This window comes from Natrix helvetica (genome assembly GCF_964273705.1).
Source record: "Natrix helvetica genome assembly, chromosome: 3".
Taxonomy (NCBI): Eukaryota; Metazoa; Chordata; class Lepidosauria; order Squamata; family Natricidae; genus Natrix; species Natrix helvetica.
In genome coordinates, this window is record NC_138549.1 from 140,292,457 (window position 1) to 140,320,326 (window position 27,870).

General features: G+C 38.4%; 1 protein-coding gene across 5 annotated transcripts; it reads left to right on the forward strand.

The window, feature by feature from the left end:
• Positions 1-1,820: 1,820 nt before the first annotated feature.
• KLHL12 (kelch like family member 12) lies at positions 1,821-26,458 on the forward strand. 5 transcript variants are annotated; one of them, XM_081947497.1, is made up of 12 exons: positions 1,821-2,262; positions 2,734-2,971; positions 4,845-4,998; positions 10,670-10,887; positions 11,760-11,909; positions 13,964-14,078; positions 17,332-17,438; positions 18,423-18,618; positions 20,519-20,677; positions 22,595-22,693; positions 23,460-23,646; positions 24,722-26,458. In XM_081947497.1, exons 2-12 carry the CDS (start codon positions 2,789-2,791, stop codon positions 24,846-24,848), a joined length of 1,695 nt encoding a protein of 564 aa, XP_081803623.1. In that variant the 5' UTR covers positions 1,821-2,262; positions 2,734-2,788; the 3' UTR covers positions 24,849-26,458. The 5 variants fall into 5 exon arrangements, with proteins under 5 accessions (XP_081803623.1, XP_081803622.1, XP_081803624.1 ...); XM_081947496.1 differs by having other exon boundaries at positions 1,821-2,249; XM_081947498.1 differs by having other exon boundaries at positions 1,821-2,069.
• The last annotated feature ends 1,412 nt before the right edge of the window (positions 26,459-27,870 follow it).

Here is a 27,870-nt window from a genome sequence, read left to right on the forward strand (position 1 = left end):
CTAGAGAGCGGCCCCTGCATGGCCCCATGGGAGTCTGACAACCAATCAGAATACATTTCTTACCCAGGAACAGGAAACAGATAGGTGGGGCCGAACAGATTATAAAAAGCCCTGCAAGCCCTTCTTCACGCTCTTCTCTTCCCTTCTCTTCTTCTCCATCCAACATTGAAGCATGTGATCACTTTTTCTGTTCAGGACTCAAGCCATGTGGTCCCGTCCACCTTTAAACCATCTTTCCAAGCAGCCTCCATGTCTCCAGTGTCTTTTTCCCCACTTGGAGCCGAACCCACAAGGACATCTTTCAACACTACACTAATATATGATTCCAATTACATAATTCCATTATCATAGATTTATGAAATAAATTGAGGGAAATCGTATTGGAACAAAATGCTTTAAAATTGTAGGGGGGGAGGATAAATAACTTGCACTATGTTCATGATACTACTGTAATGACCTGGAAACTCAGGCAATGAAAGTGAAGGAGCACAGTGAAAAAATAGGGTTAAGATTAATGTATACAAGAAATATGATAAAACCCAGCACCTAGCTAACTTCAATCTTTTGCTAGTTAAATCTTAACTAGATTCTAGGATTGGGCTATCCCTTATAATGTATTTTCTGTACATTAATATTCTGGTATAAAACTTGTGCTTCCTCACAAGGGCATTATTCATTAAAAAAACACTTTCATCTCCTATAACGGTAACTAAAGCTAACATAGAATTGAGCATGCATTTTTCTTAAAAGAAGCAACCCAAGGAATTCCTACACTCCTGATCATAATGGCTGGGGAAGTATTTAACCTCTTCTTCCACACACAATATTTTCTTGTTAAAAATGTAACCAGTTGCTACTGTTAGCCCAATTGAAGGATCACAAGCAGTTTGATCAGGAATAGGTAGAGAATATTTCTCATCATTCCTTCTCCAGGCTCCTCTGTCTCTTTGAGTACTAAAGCCATGCCTAACCTTAGCCCAAGAGACAGATTGAAGGCACAGAAGATAGACAATGATTAAGCTCCACACCTGGGTTCTACTATGTCATGCACCTGCCTATATTCTCTAGCCTTCCTCTAGCACCTGAGCAGTTAGTGATGCTTTCCCAGGCAGCACCTGATGCTTCACAGTTAATCCTCAATGAAAGGGAAGTAAAGCAAAAATATTCCTCCAATTGCTTTGATTTGTGTCGCATTAAAATCGTAAGAAAAGCATCATGTACCAGCTTTCCTAAAAGAGGCCTCAGCCAGGGTGCTAGTGCAAAGTGCTTACATCCTGCACAAAATTTGACCAGGCACGTTTAGTTGTGTCCTTAGATGCCCTTTTCTGTTATCAACCACTTTCGATGTATTTGCTTTGTTATTTGTGGTTGTTTTTCTGTACTTCCCAATGTTTATCCCCAAAGGGAATAACGTGATGGGTTTATGTCAAAATATTATACGCCCTATACGACTAGAATAGTTTTTACTAGTCCAGGCAGTCAGAGGGAATCAATAACTGAATCGAATATTACCCCCCACCCTCACCCCAAATCTTTATATCCATCATTTGTTTAGCGCGCCTCTGCTGTGCCCCCACCCCCACCCCGGAGCTATTTAATCAGTGTAATAAAGCAAAGCAAAACATTAAAAGCCGAGGAAGAAGAAGAAAGAGCAGCCACCCCCTCCACCTCGCAAGGCCCTGAACTGAACTGAACTGAACGGAGGAGGCGGGGGACGACAATAGAAGCTGTTTCGTTGCTTAGCAACCAAGGCGAAACAGCTTCTCTGCAGCCCTCCCTTTCCTCGGGCCGCAGTTCTTCGCACATGGATTCAAACAGAAACCAGCCTTTTTTTGGTCTCTGCCTCGGCGCGAGCGGTGACGCAATCGGCCCGCGCCTAATGTGAAAGAGGAAGGCGACGTGGGGGGCTGAGGAAGTGGGAGTTTCTCCCCTCATGAAAATGTTATGGTGGTGAATTTGGGTAGGAGAGAGAGAGAGAGATGTTTCGCCGGCGGTTCTTTTCCCTGCTCGGCTCAGTAGAAGAGGGACCCTGTTTTGACTGCATGGCTTAAAGAGCTCACCGGTATCCGGCAGGGCTCTGCAGATAAGTAAAAGCGTCAGAAACAGAGCAGGTGAATCCTCTGCCCTCGTTTGCAGTCTCTTTCTACAAAAATCGGTGCTAATTAGGGCTTGCGGAAGGCGTCCTTCCCTCTCCGCAGTTATATATGAATATACAATTATATCGCAGCTTCCCAGGTTGGAGAATAAAGGTATTTTCTTCCGGTGGGTAGTGAGATCCGTATTGGCAAAATTATTTGCACCGGTGGCTAAATCTGTCGGTTGACATAGAGATGGTTGGGTTGGGACAGAAGCATCCTTTCCTTAATTTGGGTCTTTGTATTTGTATCCAATCGGGAATGTCCCTGGTGTTCTCCAGCAGGAGCTCAAGTGGAATGAATTTCTTGTTGAATTAGCCGGAAAAGTTTATATTTATAATGTGAATATGGCTTTGTTTTTCATTTACAAAACGTCAAGTAAAGCTTATGCTCTAGGAAGGCATATTTGCTGAAGTACTTTCAAGTGTATGTTGAAGGTTGCAATCTTGAACATGAAAAATAGACTACCAAATTTGTAGTGTATAAAATACCCAATCTTTCTTTTAGAGTAAAACAAATCAAACTCAGTACATATTTGTAGTACTTTGTTAACTAACTTGTAGCCGTCCACCCTTTAAAAAAAAACTTTTCTTCACAGGTTATTCATACTCTGAATCTGCCTTCTCAACACTCTTGTTGGCTGGGCTAAGACTATGGCTCCTAAAGATATAATGACTAATTCACATGCCAAGTCCATTCTTAATGCGATGAACTCTTTGCGAAAGAGTAACACACTATGTGATGTGACTCTGCGTGTGGAACAAAAAGATTTTCCAGCTCATCGTATTGTATTAGCTGCTTGCAGTGACTACTTCTGTGCTATGTTCACAAGTGAGGTAGGTAAGATAAACATCAAACATATTGGGGGGGATTTTTTTTCCATACGAGTAACATGTGCCAGAGACTTAACACTTAAAAATATCACTGCAATTTAAGTATAAACCTTCCTGGAAATAACACTCATTGCATTATTTGAGATTTACCCAGTACATGTCCATAGAATTGTATTGTACAGCTGCAGTTCTGTGTGTAATCTGGAAGTAAGGCAATGGGATTTGCTTTTAAACAATTTTATATGTGTTTGGGCTGTGATTATGAGTATTCTTATTCAGAGGTTAAAATCGGCAACTAAAATATATAACTCAAACATTATCTTAGTCATGTTTTTTTAGAATTGAATGTTGCCCAGTAACTTTGAATTGTTACAGTGTAATAATCATAATAATTGACAACTTAACAATGTAATGCGTAGGTAACAATGTCTCTTCTTCCTACAATTTAATTATATATATTTGGGCATATTTCAACTTGTATAAAGATTGATATGAAGTTCAATATTAAACCTTGGGCCCTTTTACAACTTGGGCCATTTCGTTTGAGCAAAAATTGGAAGGCCAACTTCATGGGTTTTGCACAACTATGTATCTTCTTTAGTGGCTTTTTTCCTATAGGGTTATAAAGAATAAGTCTCTTGGGGTATTTGAGAATTTCATTAGTTTGTATCTTGTTTTTTCATAATATTTTCCTCCTTTCACATTTTATATACTTTTTTGTATGTATATATAATCAAATAATATGTGAGTATTTATTAGATGGCAATACATTTGAATTAGAAGATCCTTAACTTGCACTCTTATGTGATGCTTTGGTAACCACAATTCTAACATATATTTGAAATCTATAAGCAAATAATTTTAAAAAGTATTTATGTTATACTTTGGTTACATTTTAGTTAAGGGACACGGTGGCTCAGTGGCTAAGACGCTGACCTTGTCGATGAGAAAGGTTGGCAGTTCGGCAGTTCGAATCCCTAGTGCCGCGTAACAGAGTGAGCTCACATTACTTATCCCAGCTTCTACCAACCTAGCAGTTCGAAAGCATGTAAAAATGCAAGTAGAAAAAATAGGAACCATCTTTGGTGGGAAGGTAACAGCGTTCCGTGCGCCTTTGACATTTATTCATGCCAGCCACATGACCATGGAGATGTCTTTGGAGAGCACTGGCTCTTCGGCTTTGAAACGGACATGAGCACCGCCCCCTAGACTCAGGAACGACTAGCACATATGTGAGAGGGAAATCTTTACCTTTATGAATTCTAAACTTATAAGACAAAGGTATGTTGAAGTACTATTAAAAAAAGATTGAAATGAATGAAAGTTAAATTATTTTCTAAAAAGCAAAATGTTTGATATTATATATTATTTCTTCAGGAATATTATACGGCTTGAAATTGTATTTGTTGTAAATTCATGCTTGTAAATTAACACTTAGTGAATTAACTTTGCCAAATGTGTCTCTGGGTGACCTGAAATAAAACTATGAATGCTACTTATCTAGACCAGAAATAGTACAGATATCAACAATAAATATATTTTATTTCAATAAATTATATTTTGTAGACTAGCAACTTTTTTTTACAGAAGGAAGATTTTGTTGTAATGTATATATAAAAGAGAAGTTCCTTTTAATTGGTATGGTGAATGAAATATCTTAAGCTCCTGGGAAAAAGCACTAAGATATTTGTGTCTTTGTTATAGTCTTTCAAGGGTGCACTTTTAATGATAATTATTTTTATAGTACATGTAAAGTTTGAATAAGTGCTTATTTCCTCTTACCCATACTTATATTTTCCAAATTAGTTTCCATAACCCAGTAAAGATCATTAATATAAATCCTCATAATTAAACATACTTTACTTGTAATTTGTAGCTTTCAGAGAAAGATAAACCCTATGTGGATATCCAAGGGCTAACAGCCTCAACTATGGAAATACTGCTGGATTTTGTATATACAGAGACTGTCCATGTGACGGTAGAAAATGTTCAGGAGTTACTCCCTGCAGCCTGTCTACTTCAGCTGAAAGGTAATGCCAGAAACAAATTGTATAAAGCAGGAATCAAGGATCAGTTGCATTGTCCAGACACCTTCAGTGTACAAAAATGAACAGAACTTTACAAACATACTAAAGTTAGTAAATTAAAGATGTATTAAAATAGCATATAGACCTTGCTTACCGACCATTCATTCAGCAACTTCTCAAAGTTGTGATAGCACCGAATGAGTGGTATTTACTTACGACTGATTCTGAAAGTTCCAGCTTCTCCATTTGCTTAATTCTGAATGCTGAATATTTTGAATGGCCATTTAATAGTTTTCATATAATTGATGATCTGTACTAGTACAATCAATATGTGATTCATTCTAGAGATGCTTAAAATGTCAAAAAATATGGCAGCGGAGTCTAAATTCAGACTATAAATATTGATCATAACCATACTTATATCAGTAGTTTTATAAACTGGAATTAAGAAGTGGCATTTATGTCAAATACAGCTTATTGAATTTATAAAAAGAAGTGTATGACATAATGGCCATTAGTTTTACCTTGATTGAAATAAAAAATACACCTCTTCAACCCAATCTCTATGTCAGGGCTGCCTCCTTCAGTAACCAAGAAAGAAATCTCCCAACTGCATTGTTTTTGGAATTAAAAAGTACTTTTATTGGTTATGAAAAGATAGCAATGAAAGTAAAGCAAGATCTGAATCAGAAAGGCGTGAACACATACATATCAAATGATTACCCAACCCCCTCCCTCTAATAACCCCCACCCCAGTGTCCAAGCTGCAACTCCCTAAGGTGCCATGTGGGTTACATCTCCAGACAGCATCATCATGTTGGTATGCAGGATGGTTGGCCTTGACCAGGTCCAAACACCGAGCATCAGCATGCACAGAAGAAAGAAAACTCCCTTTGCCATATCACATCCAGTACCATTTATTCCCATCCCAAATACCATGCCCCCACCCACCCCGTTTCTATGGCAGCCGATAGCAAGTAAGCGAAGCAGAGACTGACATCTGACCCTCCTTCAGAAAAGGATATCATCCCTGGAGAAATAAAAAGAGAAAGCAACACAAATAACAATAACAAGCATTAGCATGTATATGAAATTCAAGGCTTATCAGGATATTTGGTGTAGAACATCTGTAAAAGTTGGGAGCCCTGAAATGGGATTTGTCCACCCATTCAGCTTGGGAAGGGGGAAAATGTCTCCAGGATACCAAATATTGAATGCGTCCTCGATACTTTCTGGAATCTAAGATTTCTTTAACTTCAAAATGTTGCTCTCCTTCAATAAGAGGAACCGGGGGTGAGGGTTGGGGCGGACAAAAGGAAGAAGTGTGCTCTGGTTTTAGCAGGTTCACATGAAATACAGGATAAATTCTCCTAAGGGTCTTTGGCAACTCCAATTTTACTGATACAGGATTTATGATTTTCACAATATTTTCACGTATTTCGGGCCCAGCTTCTTTGATTTCTGGGTAGTCTGCAGAAACTTGGTTGACAAAAACACCCTATCCCCAACTTTGTACTCTTTTGGCTTGGCCCTTTTTTTATCCACCTGTTTTTTGTGAGCTTGGTGAGCCGCGTCTAAAGCTTTGCGGGTGATGGACCAAAACTGCCGAAGTTGATTTCTTCACTTGGATAAGGATAAAATTTGCGGTTTTTCTTGAGGAAATTCAGGAATCGGCACAAAGTCCTGACCAAACACAACTTTAAAAGGGGTCATTCCAGTACTGCTTTGCACTGAATTATTGTACGCCACCTCCCCATGTATTAAAAGTTCAGCCCAATTATCCTGTTGATAATATATAAAACACTGAAGGTACTGCTCCAGAACCGAGTTAGCCCGTTCACAAGCCCCATTAGTCTGCGGATGGTGGGCGGAGCTTAGTCCCTGGGCAGAGCCAATCAATTTCAGGAACTCTTTCCAAAAGTGGGAGGTGAATTGGACCCCCCTGTCCGAAATAATGCGTTTAGGCACTTCATGCAACCTATATACATGTAAAATAAACAATTTAGACGGGACAACTGGCTATGTAGGACTCAATGTCTTTTTTCAAGGAAGGCCACCAAAATTGCCTTTTAATCAAATGCAAATTTTTTACAAATCCAAAATGGTCTGCTATTCTCGAATCATGAGCCCGTTGAAGAACAGCAGGTTTCAGGCTGGCAGGAACATACAATTTAGCTCCTACCCAAGCCAGTCCATCTTTCATGGTGCATTCATCAGAATGTTTTTTGAACCAGTTATTGGACCCAAGACCTTCCTTAACTTTGTCCATCAAGTCAGCGGTCACATCCAAGTCTACTGGGCCCTGGCTCCTAGTAACCATTGGGGCAGCCAGATTCTTAGCTGGGATGACTGGATGAACCATGGTAGGCCTGGAACTATTGTACTGGGGAAGCCTGGACAAGGCATCAGCCATAAAGTTCTTCCGGGATGTATTTGAGGGTAAAGTTGAAAGGTTGAAATGCTGTGCCTAGCGTATTTGTTTAGGTGAGAGCTTGCATGAGGTCTTCAATGCTTCCAAGTTTTTATGATCAGTCCATACTTCAAAAGGGTGTTTCACTCCCTCTAGGAAATGTCACCAGGTCATCAAGGCCCATCTGACAGCGAAAGCTTCCTTCTCCCATATGGCCCATCTCCTTTCAGTTTCTGTAAGTTTACGTGAGGTGTAAGCGCAAGGTTGTAATTTCCCCTCTGCATTTGTTTGGAGTAATACTGCCCCCACTGCCATGTCACTGGCATCAGCCTGAAGCATGAATGGTGTATCCATGTCTGGGTGTTTCAAAACAGGCTCAGCTGCGAAAAGTTGCTTTAATTTCTCAAAAGCTTCATGACATTCCATAGTCCAGTTCAGAGGCTTACCCGGAGTAGGTTTAACCTCCCCCATTGATTTTAGGAGATTTGTAATTGGCAGTGCGATGCTAGCGAACGAGGGGATAAATTGGCGATAGAAATTTGCAAATCCCAAAAAACTTTGTAGTTGCTTGTGGGTGCAAGGAGCTGCCCACTCAGTGATGGCCTGGACTTTTGCCGGGTCAATTTCGATACCCTTGTGGGATATACGGTATCCCAAATAATCGATCTTCTCCTGGTGAAATTCACATTTAGACAATTTGGCATAAAGTTCAGTGGCCCGGAATTTTTTAAAGACCAAGCACACCAAAGTCACGTGTTCCTCACGTGTTTCTGTGTAGATAAGGATGTCGTCAAGGTAGACTAACACGCCCTTGTACGGGTGCTCATGCAAAACTTCATTTATTAATTGCACAAAAACTGCTGGCGCCCCCTGCAGTCCAAATGGAAGTACTCTAAACTGGAAACATCCCAAAGGGCAGTTGAAAGCAGTTTTCCCGTCATCTCCCTCTTTGATTCTGACCCTGTAGTAGACTTCCTTTAGGTCCAATTTTGTGAAAATTTTCCCTTTGCCCAACTGGGCTAACATGTCTTTCATGAGTGGCATCAGGTAAATGTTTTCCACGTAAATGGCATTAAGATTTTTATAGTTAACGCACAAACACAAAGAGCCATCTTTTCTCTGAACAATACAGGTGCGACTACTCGTCTAGCTGGTTGTATGAACCCCCTTTTTAAATTTTTGTCAATGAACTTCCGTAATTCCTCCATTTCACATGGGGTCATTGAGTAAATTTCAGGCTTAGGGAGTTTTTCCCCTGGGAGGATCTCAATGCTGCAGTCCATAGAGCGGTGGGGGGTAGTTTATCGGAAACCCTTTCACTGAAAACCTCCCTGAGGTCCCAATATTCTTTGGGAATTTTTTCTTCCCCCTCAATTTTTTTCTTGCACTGCTGCAGCTAGGTTTGGTTCGGTCTTGGCTATGTGGGAGATCCTCCCCTTCCCTTCTGGAGGTTTAGCAGAACGGATGCGTAACCACCCTTTCCTCCAGTTCACCTACGGGTTCCATTTCCATAGCTAGGGTAATCCCAGGATGAGGGGCCGATCCATCCCAGGTGCAATGATGAAACTCAAGGTTTCTTGGTGATCCCCCATCCACATTTCTATTGGTTCCATTACAAAATGAGCAGGGGCTCCCCCAGCCACCAACCCGTCTAATTGGCAAAAGGCAATTGGTACTTTCAAAGTCCTCATTTTCTCCATCACTTCTGGGCTAATTACACAATGGGTGCATCCAGAATGTAAAAGGGCCAGCATTTTCCCTTGGGCTCCAGTAGAGGGCACTTTAAGTTCTACTGGAATGGTCATGGGGCCCAATCGGAAACTTACCAAGTGGTCGTCATCGGAGTCAGTTTCACTTTCTCCTAAAGGAAAGAAGGGTTCTTCCTACTCCTGGCTGGGAGGGAAATCCTCAACAGCTTCCACCCCTTTCAAGGCAGCATCCTTTCGTTTCGCTGTCTGTCTGTCTGGTTTCTTCTCTCCAGCAGTGGTGGGTTTGGGGCCAATTTTTGAGTAGCAGTTCGCTGCTCAGTTCCCCTCCTTCCCGCATCGGAAACAAGCAGTAGATCGGGATTTGCTTGAGACCATCTCTTTCCTCCCCTCGGAGCTCCTTTGGGGGGGTGGGAGGGGGATTTTTACCTTTATCACTGCCTCCCCGGTATTTATTCCTGGCTAGGTCGATTTCAATATCTGCTGCCATCTCATACCAGCGCTGCAGGTTGCGTGCAGCCCCTCTATCCACTCCTGAAAAAGTTTCAAAGCATGGGACATCATGTGGTCCTCTTGATCGGCTTCCTGCCAGGCAGCCTTAAGTTGCCAGCGTCAGCTTGTGGTAACTCCGACCAGAATCTCCTCATGATCACTCCTCTGCCCCACTCCCAGTGACCACCGGGGACGAACGGACTTTTCCTCCAAGTTCAGCTCAGCCATCCATTCCGTTTCCAAGGGGCATGAGGATCCGACATCCCCCATGTAGTCCTCCTGGTCACTGCCTGGATTGGACATTTCTTTGGTGGGTTTTTGTTTTAAGTGCATTCCCCTCGAAAGGCGTTAGCTCTGGAATGAGCGCGAAGTGAGATCTTGTTTAATGTCAGGGCTGCCTCCTTCAGTAACCAAGAAAGAAAACTCCCAACTCCATTGTTTGTGGAATTAAAAAGTACTTTTATTGGTTATGAAAAGATAGCAACGAAAATAAAGCAAGATCTGAATCAGAAAGGCGCAAATACATACATATCAAACGATTACCCAACCCCTTCCCTCTAATGACCCCCACCCCAGTGTCCAAGCTGCAACTCCCTAAGGTGTCATGTGGGTTGCATCTCCAGACAGCAAATCACGTTGGTATGCAGGATGGTTGGCCTTGACCAGGTCCAAACACCGAGCATCAGCATGCACAGAAGAAAGAAAACTCCCTTTGCCATATCACATCCAGTACCATTTATTCCCATCCCAAATACCATGCCCCCACCCACCCCATTTCTATGGCAGCCGATAGCAAGTAAGCGAAGCAGAGGCTGACACTCTAAGCAAAGATTAATCATTTCCTTTAGATGTGTCTTTTGTAAAAAAGCAACATCAACTTGTAAAGATATAAATTTTCTTGACCACACTTGAAACCCAATAATAACATTACACTTGTTTATGTTGCTGTTCAATAGAAATAAATATTGCACCTTTTCACTTTTAATTTAAATTTGATTCCCTGGTAATTTTTCAGAATTGTGATTTGACCAATCAAAGTGTCAACCATTATTTTATTTTCTTGTAGGAGTAAAGCAGGCTTGCTGTGAATTTCTGGAAAGCCAGTTGGATCCTTCTAATTGTTTGGGTATTCGTGATTTTGCTGAAACGCATAATTGTGTTGATTTAATGCTGGCAGCAGAGGTTTTTAGTCAGAAGCATTTTCCAGATGTAGTACAACATGAAGAGTTTATCCTCCTCAGTCAAGAAGAAGTGGAAAAACTCATAAAGTGCGATGAAATTCAGGTAGGAATTCATCCGTTACTGCAGTTTAAAGCAAATAATATTTAATTCCGAATGTGATGAATGCAAACCAATCATGTATTTGTCGAGCTGTATAAACAAGATTTTTGTATTATTTTGAGAATATAAAAATACATTTAAAGCAGCTTTTTCAATGCAGTGTGATAAGGTTGTTTGCACACTAGCCATTGCTTACTTTTCATGTTAATGTATTTGTCTAATGGGAAACATGGGAAGCTCTTGTTTTTTATTATTTATTTTTATCTCCTTTATTATTTTTATATATAACTCAAAGTGGTGAACACGTACTTAGTATTCCTTCCTTCTCCTATTTTCCCCAACCCAGTTTCACCCAACCAGCCTTCATGCCTAAAATAGGATTAGAATTTACAATCTCCTGGTTTCTAGCTTCATGCCTTAATCATCAGGGCAAACTGGTTAAAAGTCCTATTTGAATGCTTCAACATTTTTTTAAAAAATGAACATTTGTGAAACTTTTTTTAATTATTTCTTCTGAGGCTGCCAACGAGAACTGCCCTCCCTTTAGAGAGGACCAAACCTCCTCCAGAAAAAGCCTTAAATCCAATGATTATATTAGGAACGGAGTCCTCTGCTTTTAATCATATGACATCTTGGAATTACACGTCACATGTTCATCCTTTTTTATTTGTGACAGTCATAAGACAACTCTACAGATTTTTGGTGGTAGACAGATACTTGTAATATATGATTGGGTTTTTTCTAGCAATCATAATTTGCTAAGCAGTTTTCCCACAGTACAAATGCAACCTCTGTTTGAGCTGCCAGGGGACTATCTTGAATCATAGCCAACTCTTTTTGCAAAAGTCTGAGGAGTTTTGCTTCTTTTCTTACAGGTTGCTTCTGAAGAGCCTGTCTTTGAAGCAGTTATTAATTGGGTGAAGCACTCAAAACAGGAACGGGAAGCCTCTTTACCAGAGCTTTTGCAATACGTACGCATGCCACTTCTAACCCCACGCTATATCACCGATGTCCTAGATACTGAGGTTGGTCCAGATTCTATATTACTCATCTTTTAGAAATGGTTAATACAGTTATGGTAGGCAAGTTGTGCTTTTCCAAATGTTATTACAGTTCAAAGTATGTCTAACTATTAAACTTGTCTGGAGAACTGCAGTTTAATATTATGATCATAGTTAGGGAAGACCTTGTCCATTATAGTAATACTATGTCTGAAAGTATCCATTATTAGTAGTATCACTATTGCACTACAACGTTTATTCACTTTGGGATATTTTCTGCTTTTCATGAAATGCTTGCAAGTACTTTGTTCATTGAGGAATGTCAATGTTAGCAAATATAAGGCATTTGTTTGAGCACTGAAAGGAATATTCATGATTTTAAATTCACCTGCAGTGAATACAGATCAATACATTTCCAAAGGCCCCTTCAGACTAATAAAAAATCAGTCTCTGGGTGTCCATTTAAAAAATCTGAAGTCAGTTAACAACATATAAGAATATAAGATGAACCATGTAGGATCAGGCCAGTAATTCATCTAATAATATGAATACCAGTCAATTTTGATATATTTAGGGTGCTCACAATTATGGAGAGAAGGGCGATACTCTTCCTCCACTGTTGCTTCATAGCAGCTGGTATTTAAAGCATGGTATGTTGTCTGTGATTCTTAAAATAAAAAGAGCTAATTGGAGTAGTAGAATCTAAAACTGTGCAGTGCTTCAGATTCCATTCCAAAAAGATGCTTCAGAGCACATGTACATCTGACCTGCAACTTACTAAAGCAGCTACATGCCTTTGCAGATCAGATGGTTGACTGGAAGAAGACTCTTCTGTTTTAATGAATCACAGGCAGGTTCTGCATTTGTGCTTCCCTGCTTCTCTGCAATACATTTATGGAATTGGATCCAACAAAAGGGAGGGTCACTTTTCCATGAATGTGACTGGTCCCTTTTTTAATTGTTTATCTCAATAATCATCAACATATCTGTTTCCAGCAAATTCTGCAATTGATAAGCACTCATTCCTGTTCACATGCCAAAATAGAGAAACTTCAAGCTGCCTTTTAGTATCTGGGGAGTCCTTGGTGCTATCTGAGCTTAGTTGTTTGAAGACATTTCATTACCCAATTTAAGTAACATCATCAATGCTAGAAAGTGGTGTAAACCCCTGCTTACTGACTGGTGGAAAAGATGTGTTCTGGTGTTTTGTTTCCTTCTTAGCTTTTTTGTTGTCTTTTTCTGAATGGTGTGTAAATGTTTATCTCTCTGTCTGTTGATGGCTCATTTGTCTGAATACCAAGCTTCCAGGAATTCCCTAGCATTTTATGAATTGTGTATTTATATTACAGCACAGCATGTAAATACAAAAGGAATTAAATTTACATCAGAATGCATATTTTGCTAGGCATCCCCTCCCCCATGGATTCCTGAATTTAGCCTATTTTTATCTGTTCAGGTTTCAATGGATGCTACTATGTTCTAACACCGAGGGGGGAGGGAAGCTTTCTCTCCATGTTTTTCATATCATGTGCAATTTATATTGGTCAGGCATTACTTGCCTTGGCTCCATATTGAAGAAACCTCAGATACCATTTCTTTGGGAAAGCTATTGCAGTTTCTCAGATATTTTGATTGCTTTTTTTCCAATTTTGCTATATCTTTTTTCAAGTGAACTGAAAGCAGATCAAACACAAACAATGGAGGGCTTCTCTTAAATACACTGAGAGTAAAAGTGACTTTACATTATGTTTTTGGTACTGCATCTGTCCTTCAAAGATGTCTTTCACCCAAGTGGTTTGATCAGAATTAATACTTGTGGTAAAGATGATTCATTAGTGTAAAAGAAATAGTCTAAAACTCAGCAATTTTATAGTAGCATAATTGTTTAGCTTTAGAATGGGTTCCTTCTGCTACTGCAACACAAATTTGTATATGTCTAATTATTCCTTTTAAAAATAATGTTTTAATATAAATACAAATGTTCTTCTTTTTGTTGTTTTCATAAGGAAGTGTACCTCTGTGGTATTACAAACCTGTATATATTGTAAAAATTATATAATCTTGTTATAATTCCCCAGCCTTTTATCCGATGTAGTTTACAGTGCAGAGACCTTGTAGATGAAGCTAAAAAGTTTCATTTAAGACCTGAACTCCGGAGCCAAATGCAGGGCCCCAGAACCCGAGCACGTCTAGGTAAGTGGCAAAAGATTTAAATCAACATTTAAGAAGAAGGAAATACCATGTTCCATTCTTGTGTTTATTGTCTTTTGTCGATTGCCAGGTTTAGGGTTAATAGATTCATAGTGTTATGTTAACACTGCTGCAAAAGATACTGGGCTTGATAAGTTAAAGATATACAATATATAAGGATATGCCATATATTATTCAGAGCTATGTGTCTTATATGAATGAAAAATGCTAAGCAAAATTAGATGTTCTGTTTGAATAAAAAAAACCTGTTACTCTCAAAGTGTAGAATTGTATTCTTCTGATTCAAATGAATTAAATAATTATTGGAAACAAGTAATTAACCTGTTTTGGGAGTCAATTTGGTCTAGTGGTAAAAGCACCAGACTGGAAAGCAGGAGACCATGAATGAAGTCCCACCTTAGCCATGAAAGCCATCTAGTTAACTTTGGACCACTCTTAGCTCAAACCACCTCACTTTGTTGTTGTTGTGAGGAAAATTGGAGGAATGTGTTGGATATGTTTGCTATGTTGAGTTATTTGTAAGAAAAAAAGACAAGATACAAATTAAATAAGTATCAAATATATATAATCAGAAATATTTTATGTTTCCATGTGAATAGCAATCCTTCAAAATGCTGAAATAGTTAAAGTTTTGAAGAGATCACTTGTTGAAATAATTTGAGTTTCAAACAGGACAATTCCCGTTTGCTCCATAAAAATAAATGCAAAACATAATCTAAATAATTTGTGAGTAATTAAAATATAGGGGAAGCAATGTTTTAAGCATAATTTATTTAATTTATAAACCTTCATAGGGGGAAATCACCATGTACCTTCAAGCCCAAAACACAGATGTTTGAAGAAAAATGATACAAGTGAGATTTTTGTGCTTAGTCATCAGTATGCTGTGTCTGTCTAGTTCAGATGGATGGATAAATGATTGGCCTTGCCTAATTTTAGGTGCTGTAGATCAGCGGTCCTCAGCCTTTCTGGCAGCAGCAATAGTGGGGTGAGAGAGTGGGTGGTTTCCTGCACACACACTGCTTTTATAAATGCAACTGTGAACTCATTCCCACACACGCACCCACCACTTCTGCAGCCCAGTTCCCAATGGGCTGTCGCCTGGCAATGGACTGCAGACATGGGGTTGGGACCCATACTGTAGATCTAAGAACTGTTGATGAAATATATATTTGGTGTACTACCTGGAATAAATTACAGTGGTTATTATGAAATATAGTGTGGCCTCAAAATTATTTTCCTAATTGAAACAATTAACTGAATACAATAGAATGAGCTCACCAAAAGCAAGTATAAAACATAGGTAGGAAGCAAATGCATAGCTGCAGAATAAAAAATCAGATTGTCAGAAAATGACTCACAATTATGTGGCTCGTGTTAGCAAGAATAGTTTTTGAAAAGAGAGAGAAGGATAATTTGTTTCATGAACAAGCATGGCAGTTGAATTGCCTTTCAACTGTGTATTCAATGATAACCTTGATTTTTGTTGATATTGATATTATTAAAGAAGGGAAAAATCAGCTATTAACATTTAAAATACATTATTGTTAATATGTTATTATCTATTGAACATATAAATGAAATGCATTGCTATATTCTAGTGTTTGATTATATTTGTTATAACAGGGATTAATATGCTTAACAATTCCATACAGTATAGCTTTCAAACAGAAAGTAAGGGGAGGAGTGGAAAATCTGAACAAAATTGTTCAGTGAAGTAGTAAAGCTTTCTTGGTGAAGATTTTTAAGAAGACAGGAGGAGATTTCAATGTTAATATAAAGGTAGTTCATTACTCAACTACATAGTTCTTAAATGTTTAGGAGTATGTGTTGATTATTTTTTGCTTGCTAATGTTTATATGCTGCCTTCTGATTCCAGACAGCTTACAGCATATCAGATAAAATCATAAAATCAATCTGTAGTAAATAACTACCAAAAATGATAAAGCTGCCATCAAACAAGTCTATGCGGTCTCTTCGAAAACTTATTTTTGGGTTAAGATTGCAACCAGAATTGCGAGGATTGCTGTTGCTAAGCAGTGCGGTCATCTGACAACCATATTGCTTAGTAACATAAATTCTGGTCCCACTTGCCATCATAACCCGAGGACTGCCTGTCTCAGTTGGCAAATCTGTAAAGCAGCTGTTCCCAGTTAACAGAGTTCTTTCAAGTTTAACTTTGCTCTTGGGTTTATTGTTATTTTTTATAGTAGACAGATAACAGGTCAAATTAGTTGGATAAACAGAGTTGGAGAAGTTTATAAATTGTGGACCTATTTTACAAGGCGTGGGGGAGGGAATCTACTATTGTTGAAATACATTTATCAGTATTCAACTAGGGGAGACAATTTATGTGTATGTTTTTTGTGTTTTTTCCTTGTCTTGTTTAGTTTTGCTTTGGGTTTTTTTTTTCTCAGAGTTTATATTTTAACTTTGGTAATTCAAAAGATTATACAAAATAAAAGCAGCTGTTCCTTTTCCCAGAACTGCATAGCAGCTGTAAAAAGCAATCATGTATATATCCTAGAAAAAGATTCTGTTCCTTTAAGCAGTTGCAGATTGTTACTACATGATTATGTACTCAGCTAAAGTGCTGTACAGCCCTAGTATAAAATACTCTGATAGCTTTATGCTATTTTTTTATTTTAGATGTTTTGTCCCACCTTTATTATTTTTATAAATAACTCATATATAATACTCCTTCCTCCTCCTGTTTTCTTCACAATAACAGGCACAAATAGGGGACTAGTCTAAGGTCACCCAGCTACTTTTCATGACTAAAGTGGGACTAGAACTCTCAGTTTCCTGGTTTCTATGCCAGCATCTTATTTCCTTCAGGAAAAAGTATTTGAATATGGTAGATAATTTGTACTTCTTTATTTAGAATGTTATTTTCTTTGCATTTATCCTGCTTGGTTGCAGTCTTCACTTGTTTCATACTGCTGTAACATAGCTTGCATACAAAACTTTCAGTGTATAATGCAACAGTGAGGGTGATTTTTCAGCTTGCTTTTCCCTGGCCTTGATTACAGATAAGAGTAAGTGAGTAGTCCAAGTTTATCCAAAAGGTTTCGTGCCTAAGGGAAGTGCTAAATCCTAAATCTTTCCACTTCTAGTCCAGTTCCTGTGGTAGTATATTACACTGGCTTTCGGTTTATTTAAAAGTTTATTTTTATGGCATTTTTATTTGTAAAGCTTACTGATGTGTAACGTTATGGTGGTTTCTTTCATTTAGGTGCCAATGAAGTTCTCTTAGTAATTGGGGGTTTTGGAAGTCAACAGTCTCCCATTGATGTGGTGGAGAAATATGACCCCAAAACACAAGAATGGAGCTTCCTACCAGTATGTAATTATCTGCATCATATATGTTTAACACAACACCATGCTGTTTACATACATGAAATATTAGGTGTCCGCTGTGGGGCACTGTAAGATTCCTAGAGCATTCTTCCTTTTAAAAAAGCAAAAATTGTTTGGCATGATGAAGTTTAGTGCAAAAGAGCATCCGGTAAAGAATTTTTTCCTTGCCCAATGCTTCTAATTTCACATTTTTTTCTCTAGTTTATTTCCACCAGTAGTGTTTGAATAGGTTAAAAAATTGGTCAGAGGGAGACCTTTATGGGTTTTTTTAGAAATCTCCATGTAAAAATGGGTATAAAACTGGAACACCCTATTTGTGAACAGTAGAAGATAACTGTCGCTTCCTGTCTATACACCTCAGGGAAGTAACACAGTAGTAGTCTACTACGTGAATGGATTGTAATACAAATGGATGCAGACAAGAATTGATTCAAGGTCAGACCGTTGTTAGCTGTCATCTCAGTATTTGTTAATGGAATGACAGTATTAAGCAAACCATCTTCTCACATTTCTAAAATTTGCTTCCAGAACGATTTAAGGATTACTGAGAAAACCATATAGTATATAAGATTGCTAAATCAAGGTTTAAGAATATTCCAAATGAAATATCACTTTCTTATATTTTCAAAGTACATAGAAGACATTTTCCTGGTTTTTTTTGTAAGACATGTCTTCTCTCTGAATTAAAATTCTCCAGAATTCATTGCGGTCCATAGGGACCAGGTTTATCTTATGCTGAGAACAACACAATTGTGCTGCATTTTGAAGAGGCAAGGATGGGAAATTGATTACTATTGTTGCAGATGAACTCAAGACCTACAAATAAACCCTGTTACATTAGTCCATGTTGATACAGTTTACATTTTTTCTCCCTGATCCTGCATTCTAGCACTAGAAAATTGCTAGTGCCAATTTCTTTTTAGATGCAAAAATTTGATTCTATTTTCTTTCTTTTAACTTACATAGAGCATCAGCCGCAAAAGACGCTATGTTGCTACAGTTTCCTTGCACGACCGGATATATGTAATAGGTGGCTATGATGGTCGTTCACGTCTGAGTTCTGTGGAATGCTTAGATTATACATCTGAAGAAGATAGCATTTGGTATTCTGTGGCGCCAATGAATGTTCGACGGGGTCTAGCAGGGGCCACAACTCTAGGAGGTATGTATTGAAAAACAACCAACTAATGATTATTCTTGGGGGGGGAAATCTACATGTGGGAAATAAGTATTAATGAAGGGGTCTTTGGTGCTCTCTGAGCTTGGTTGTTTTCTTGCAGACTGTTCATTATCCAAACTAGGTAACATCATCAGTGCTAGTAAGGAGTTGGGATTTGCTCTCAATTTATGTTCTGGTGGCTTGCCCTGTGAGTGTTGATGGGAGTGGTCTGGTAGTTCTTTGGTTGGGCTATTCATTGTTACCTTGTTTGGAAGTTCCTTAATTGGAGTATTGTTTACTTCTTGATTGTTGGGCTGATGTTAATCCTGGTGTTAACCTATGTTCACCTGGCTGTTGACTACAGGTGTAGAGTGTTTTGATATTTTTCTTCCCTTTTTGGCTTGTTTCTTTTGCACAGTACTAGATGTTGTTTATGTCTATGTATCTATTGATGGCCAATTTATCTGAGTGCCAGGTTTGCAGAAATTCTCTAGGATTGTCAGAGTTTCCCAGCTGAAACTATGGTTAAATCTGTCCACATGTTGTGAAATTAAAGAGTTTTCATCATGTCTTCTGCTAGTCTTACATACTGGCTATTGCAGTCTTTATGCTATACGCTGTAAATGACTCCCATTTTTTCTTCGGAGGTTGCTGGAACTTTTGCTTTACTTAGGATATTTTGGAGGGCTTTAGTTGGCATGTACTAGGTTGATTCTATGGGGCTGTAATAGACTGTTGGTGTTTTCTGAGATGTTCTTGATGTGGAATTATCCGTTTTATGGCTTGAGTTGGTTGTGCTATATTGGGTCGAGTGGTCAGGCACTTGATGATGAAGTTACATGAATATTCATTTTGTGGAAGATGTTGTATAGATGATCTGTTTCCTTTTTCTGCTGTTCATGATTTCTGCAGTATGTTTTGTGCTTCTCTAAATAGAGTTCTTATACAGGAGTTGGATATTAATATTACCAACAATAATAATTAACCAAAGTAATAACCCAACCTCCTACAAGAGAATAAATACATGGCAGAAATGGGGGATGAAAATGTCTGTATAGATTCCTTTGATTGCCATATGTTCGGAGGAACATATACCTATATTTGACGTGCATAATTTTTTTAAGGATTCAGTTACACATGAAAAGAGCAAGTCAAACTTAGAGAGTTTGAATGAGAGATTGAATAAATGATAGTTTGACTTCAAAATCTTCATGTTCAGTATCTTTTATCATATATGAGTCTTTATCATTTTCTTTTAAATCATTTTCAAAATGCATACATCTCTGTCTATTTATCTTAAGTGTCCTAAATATACCTTTTGCTTTTTGCTGCAATTTTCAATGTGTATACCCTAAAGATATTAGGACAAAATTTTTGAAGCTAGAGAACCAATCACTTGTGTATATAATATTTGGTCTTCCTGATTTAGGGGGTTAATTTCAGGAAGGCTTATTTCTGGGGGTTAATTAGTTTAATACAGAGATTTGAACAGTGTAACCCACAAGCATTACTAATTTTTCCCTCCAGAGACATGGAAACAGAAATCTTAGAATTTGGAGAAGGAAGTTTAACGGGCAAATTCTATCTTTTATACACTCCAAAATTTATCCCAGCTCTATCTACTTTTGCATATGATTCTTAATATGGCAGAGAAATTTCTTAGCTTGATTTCTAAGCCAATGGAAAAAACAGATTCTTGATATAATATTTACTCCCTTTGGTAGTTGCGTTTATCATTTGTACTTGTGTTTATTTATCAATTTCTATATTTCACTTAATATACTGTGGGGTGCTTTGGAAATAAAGTAAAATGATAATACATATAATAAGAAAATTGTAGAAAAATTGTGACAAAGAAAAACCTTTCTCTTCAAATAACTGACTTCAGATTTTTATGTTATAGATATGATCTATGTTTCTGGAGGTTTTGATGGAAGCAGACGCCATACCAGTATGGAAAGATATGATCCAAATATTGATCAGTGGAGTATGTTGGGAGATATGCAGACAGCTCGTGAAGGTGCAGGACTGGTTGTGGCGAATAATATTATCTACTGCCTTGGTATGTAAACCCCCTCCTATTTGGATGTCCTAGTATTAAAAGTTTGCACCAAACATCAAGCATCAAACAAAATCAGGCATCCACAGATTTTCTGTTGTATATAGTGTATATATTTCAAGTATGAAAATATTTTTACCTGGAATGCCTTTAATACAAGATTCCAGTATCTCAAAATTGTAACTCTAAATTAAGTACTACAAGATAGAGCCTAGGAATTGTCAGATTGCATCAGTTCTTTAATATTTGTGCATTTAAGAGATACGGTGGTACCTTGGTACTCATTGTTAATTGGTTCCAGGACAAAAGTACCAAGACACATTTTTCACATCAAAATGTGTTGAATACCAAATATGATGAGTTTCAAAGCAGTTGAGTACTAAGGCACTCTGTATAAGAAAAAACTGCTGTAAACTATTGTATGGTTAAAACTTTATCAGCATTGTAACATAATTTCAGCTAGAAAAAGAGATGTTCTAAGAAGTTTATTGTAACAAATTAAAATCTAGTTGAATTGGGTTTTATGAAATTAAAATGATTCTCCATCATCTTTTTTGGAATACTAAAGTTAATATATTCTGATACTTTATGTATGAAGAAAACCATTGAAGTCTTTTAGAGTAACCTTTCTTCCACAAGCAGTGGCGTAGCGTGGGGGGTGCAGGGGGGGCCGGCCGCACCGGGCGCAACATCTGGGGGGGCGTCCTGACTCGCCCTGCGCCGCCCTTTGCCGGACTGTGGCCGCTCCCCGCCGCTGTGCTCCGTCTGCCCGCCACTGCAACGCCACCGCGTCCTCCTGCTCCGCCTGGAGCGCCCCGGGAAGCCGGCGCCTTCCCGAAGCCCCCGGTGCGCCTCCCACCCCCGCGGCACCTGCTTCCCTTCAGTCGAGCCTTTTCCCGCTGCCCTTCGAGCTCCTCCTCGGGAGGAAGGCAGGAGGCCAGCATGGAGAGCCTCACTTGACTGATGCCGACCCAGGGGCAGCTGCAGTCGGGCCGCCCTCGCTTTAGGGGGCGCAAATTACTTGCCTTGCCCCGGGTGCTGACAACCCACGCTACGCCACTGTCCACAAGTAATGCCTAGATTGGCTCTACAGCTGCCAGAATGTCCAGGCAATTAGAATAGTTATGCAACAAAGTATAACACTATTCACTATACAGTATTTGTCCCAGGCCGGCATTTGTAAATCAAATCATAGACTAGTATAAAGAAGGGGGATATGATTGTTAGCTATAAGATATAAAATATATGTAATTAAAAACTAAAAGTGTATATAAAGAGCAAGACTCTAAAATAAGGAATAGGAGCATTAAATGAATATAGGAGAATATAAAGGGTTAATAGGTGAGAAACTATATCAAATTACAGTTAATATTGTAGACTAGGTGCTTCTTAAATCTAGTTTATAGTGCAAGTAATCATCCAATAAATTTTGAATGCTGCCGCACAGAACCAAAAACATTGTATGTTGTAACAGGGTTGGCATCTGAAAACAACAGGATGATATAAAATTGTCTTGGGTGCCTTGGATATTTATTTAATAGTGGTAAGATAAGGCTAGTGCCACTGGGGAGGCATATGCTCTGTAGTTCTGTGCCTCCAGCATCAAGGGGCATTGTTTCTCCAGGCAAGGAATCTTCCTATATCAGCCTTCAAGGACAGCATGATATCATATCAGAGTAAAGGCCCTTTTGTGTTTAGGACTGATAGGTTTTTTTTTCAGCATCCAAATATAGGTGGATACTTTAGGATCTCTTTATAATATTGTTGCACATCAATGTGGCTACAAATCTGTGTTTCCTTCTCTCTATTCCCCCCCCTCCACTCCCCAATGGATCTTTTTTGCTTTTTCTCTTTTTTTTATTCTGAGTCTGAATATAAATCAGAGACACTTATTTTATTTTCTCTTGTGTATGCATTTAGGTGGTTATGATGGTCTAAACATCTTAAATTCTGTGGAGCGATATGATCCCCATACAGGCCATTGGACAAATGTGACTCCAATGGCTACTAAACGCTCAGGTGAGATTTCTGATTGGGTTAGGAAATTATGGAATAAAATCTAAATGCTTTTTAGGTAGAATAAATCTAAATAAGAGAAAGAGATAAAATAAAACTCAACATCTTTCTGTAAAATGTATACAGCACTTTACCGAAATCCTGTCAGACACATTTAGTAGATAGCATCTGTTGAGCAGAAATATTTTCCTCAGGCAGGCTTCCTGAAAACATTAAAAAAATACATTCAACTATGGAGGTAGCATTTGCCAAGCTTACCAGTGATCAGCTCTTTCCAAAATTTGCTCTAAATCATCATATTAGAGCAATCTTTACCCTTTATCACTTATTGTTTCTCACTCTATTATGTTTAACAGACATTTTAAATGTAAACTTCCTTGATACCCTGAAACAACATAACATCTTCATCACAAATTAATTTATCATTAATTTAAACTTTCAGTAGTAATCACGAATATTAAAAAACAGTTGTTAAAAATGAAGGCACACGCAGTTATTACTAGATTTTTATTCTGCTTTTTATTATATAGCTCGGCAGCAAACAAAACTTTGTACTCCTGGCTCCTTTTTTTCTCACAACAACAATCCTGTGAGGTGGGTTAGGCTATGAGAATAACTGCCGCAAAGTCACCTAGTTGACTTTTATGCACAAGGATAGAAGTTAGCATGTCTTATGGAAAGCAGACTATGCAGTCTCCTATAATCCCCTAATGTCTAACAGAAGGAATTCATCTATTTTGTTATCATATTTCATTACTTCTCTTTGCAGGAGCTGGAGTAGCCTTGCTGAATGACCACATCTATGTGGTTGGAGGGTTTGATGGAACATCACATCTCTCTTCTGTGGAAGCTTATAACATTCGTACAGACTCTTGGACAACAGTAACAAGCATGACAACACCCCGCTGTTACGTGGGGGCAACAGTGCTCCGTGGAAGGCTTTATGCCATAGCTGGGTAAGCAGATGGTGCTTATGGAACTAACATTTATGAACCTTAAATGTTCTGGGTACCCCTGGCACTTGCTTTGTTTTATGGAATTATAGGCTACATCTACAAATATCGTTAATTTTGGGTATAATTAGATACTGTGTGAATACATGATCTGTTATCCTATTCAAACCCTTTAAAGTCATTTCTGCTTTGATGGTAGCTGTGCTATATCACAGGCCAATCACATTGCTGCAGTTTGCTTGTACAGTATATGTCTTGCTCCAAGTTACTTAGATCCCAGGGTTTCACCTGAAGTGAAACCCCTGGAGGGGACCATTTTGGGGGAATTCTGATGTAGGTTTGAAACCAAAAGATTAAAAATAAGACTGTTTTATGTCTATATCATGTTGACAGAACCAACAGCTTACTGAAGTATGTAAGATGACAGTGCATTCTGATTGCATTGCCAGAGTATATATTAATAAAATGCACTTGTCCTTATCCTACATTTCTTATAAAAATGAAAATTGGCCTATTGTACCGCAATAGTATGAGTAAAAGTAGATAAGAGTCCTGGACTTACGCTCATGATTGAGCCCAAAATTTATGTTGCTAAGTGAGACATTTGTTAAATGAGTTTTGCCTCATTTTACGACCTTTGTGGCCACAGTTGTTAAGTGAATCACTGCAGTTGTTAAACTAGTAACACGGTTAAGTGAATCTGACTTCCCCATTGACTTTGCTTGTCAGAAGGTCGCAAAAGGAGATCACGTGACCCTGGGGCATTGCAAGTGTTATAAATATGAACCAGTTGCCAAGTGTCTGAATTTTGATCACGGGGATGCTGCAACAGTTGTAAGTGTGAAAAACGGTCATATGTCAGCTTCTTTCAGTGATGTAACTTTGAGTGGTCACTAAATGAACTCTTGCAAGTCGAGGATTACCTGTATAGCAAGCTTTGCCTTGTGCTAATTTCTGAATAGCTTTAAAAAGCTCTTAGAAAAGCTTTATTTTCCTCTGACAAAGGTATTCTGCTAGTTCTGACTCCAAAAATCTGGACCTCAGCAAGGTTTCATCTGTAAATCTCTATTGTATACAGGTATGATGGAAACTCACTCCTGAGCAGTATTGAATGCTATGATCCTATCATTGACAACTGGGAAGTGGTGACATCACTAGGAACCCAACGTTGTGATGCTGGTGTTTGTGTACTACGGGAGAAGTGACTTTAGGAAAGGCTTGGGAGAGAACACTTCCATGGAACAATTACCAGAAAAAGCATTGCCTGACTTGGAGTTATTGATCCTGTAGCTGTGAATTAAGTCACTTTTAATATCTGGACTATGCTGCAAATTATCAACAAATCTACTGATTCTGGTTTGAAGAAAAACCCAGACACAATGCACTTTGACATGACAATGGATGAACTGCATGCTTATGTAGACTAACTCTGTAAAAAATGAATCATCAGAGCTGCAAAAATGTTTGCCTGCTGAATATCTAAAATTAAGTCGGTCATCTCAGTTTCTCTCTAATCATCAGCACATCCTCATTGAGCTTTGACCACATCCAAAGTTCAGTTTGTTCCTGAATATTTTCATATACCAAATATGCTGATGAACATCATATGAGCAAACCAAACTTTTTTTGGATATTTTTTTCAGATTCTGCACCAACTTGTCCATGTCCTGGAAAGCAGCCAGGAACCTATTGATCTATGAAAATGAAAGATGATGTATGTTGGTATACAAACTTGACATATATGCAATACATAAGGTGGGGCAAGTGGCAGGAAAATTACCTGCTGGGATATGCAGTCATATCTGTTGGGAAAAACAACAGGCAAGCAAGCAGGCAGCACTAGATCTTTAAATATTTTTTAAAAACCAGAGACTAGAAACAATATGCACTAGAGGAAAAAAAAATGTGCTAGTGCTTAAGCAACAACCAGGTTTATGTTTACATTTGCCTTCTAAGCTACAAACTCTTGCCAGTAGCAGAACAATGAAGCATGTCCTTGGCATCTTGAGTGCAGCAATTATTTATAAATATGCTTTTGAAGAAAATCTCTAAGGTACTTTTTAGGGACTGGATGTGCCCACGCACTACGAGTTATCACTTCAAATCATAAGAGACTCCCAAAGTTACAGTGGTCACCTTCAGGTTGCGCTGCAAATAAGGTTGAAATGGGATGCCTATAAAGGGGTTGCAGTGTATGTGTCCAGAATGAATGTCAGTACACATTTTCTGCATTTCAGTTTTGTTATTCTATATTTCTTAAGCTTTCAGACAGAAAGGCTAACCTCCTTCATATCCTAAGGATTTTTGAATAATCATCTCCAAAGTGAGCAGGAACTGTTGACTTGCTCAAGCCGTTCCTCTGTGATGGCACATAAGATTCCCAGCTCCCTATTTCCTTAATATGCCCCTGATATATAATGCAGCTTGTATTAGATATGTGAAGACAAGTCACTTTGCTGGTGGAAATATAACCCTGTGGATAATGCTCTTCCATCCCTCAATTATGTGCTGTGGCTTTCAGTGTGACCTTGGCATTTTCTCCCATGAAACTACTGAGGCTTTGTGTGTGTGTGTGTGTGTGTGTGTGTGTGTGTGTGTATGTGTGTTATCCAATCAGAAACCAAGGGATGAATGTATTTATTTTCTTGTGTGTGGGTGACTTCTTGCTTTGGGGATGGGGGTACAATAGACTAATTATGCACTTTCAAATAATGTTGATTTAAAAACCCTAACCTATCACACTAGTGTTTGATTCCTTTCATATGTATTTTCTAATAAAAGGATGGCTGGTTCAAATATTTGATATATCCATATAGATTGGTTATACTTGCACTATTTATTAAGTACTGTGTTAGTTTCTAGGTGTCACTGATTTTTAAAAGGGCCAAATGTAATGTTACCCAAGAGCATATTATCTATAACTCTTCGAAGGCTTACCTAGGTTTCAAAGCTATGATTATATAGTAGGGATTTTAAATTTTCCTGGCCTCTGGGTTTAGATAAGATAACTGAAACCGTCATCACCCTCATTAATATAGAAGGGATTTTATTGTGAAAATAACTGTAAACTAATATTGCAATTACTTAAAAATCAACAATGTTAAAATTGAAGTACATTTTTTACAACTAGAAAATAAGTAATTTCATATAGCTTCCACACTAAGCATCATGAAACGATTAAGACAGCTACTAAGCTACATCTATAGAATTCCTGGCTTTTATTAGTTATCTGCATAATTTCACGTTTATATTATAGCTCCTCTTAAATTGGGTGCATAGTTTGTTAATTTGCTTTTGGTAATTACAGTAAAATTTTGGAGACTTATGAGACATGACACTCTTCGTGATAGCATTGAAAGAGCAAAAGAGAAGATTAAAGCATAATAGTCAGACAGTGAATCCATTCGCACATTGATAAAAATACTAAAAATTAAAACCACTTGTTTTGAAGATGTTTAGCAGTCCTTCGTAGGTACGTAAGACCATATTGAACCGTTTTCTCCGATCAGCCAGACTTCAGGATCAGTATTTGCAGCTTGCTCCTTCTGAAGCGAAGGTGGCATTTTCAGAGGACATTATGGGAAATTGGTGTCTATGCTAAAGTGAACTTCTAATAAATAACCAACGTTTGGCCACACTTTTTACAATGTCTAAGAGCTGTCCAAGTCACCTAGTAGGCACTAAAACCTACATATAGCTGTAGACACATGTAAAATAGGGTCCTCAAATAGAAGCCCTGCAATTATCCGAATTGAATTAAACTAGCTGGTATCTCTAGTACCTAGTTTTACTTTTTAATTTCTTCCTGGGTCCGATGTTATGTTGTGATGGTTTACTTCAGGGGTGTCCAAACTTGAGAACTTTTAAGACTTGTGAACTTCAACTCCCAGAATTTCCCAGCCAGCTGGCTGTGGAATTCTGGGAGTGGAAGTCCACAAGTCTTAAAGTTTCCAAGTTTGGACACCCCTGGTTTACTTGAAATCTGACGTAGGACTCCAGCGGCAAGCACATCAAAGTCACTTGTAAAGCCCGGGAGGGGGGACCTTCTCCCGTTTCAGTAGCCGCTCCCACTTACACAAAGATGGTGGATGGGAGGGTAACCCGGTCCCGCCTATCCGGTAGAGCAGGATTTCCTGACTTCAGCTTCGTTAAACTTATGGACTTCAACTCCCAGAATTCCATAGTTGGGCGGAGAGTTGGAAGTCCCCAGTTTAAAATTGCTGAAGT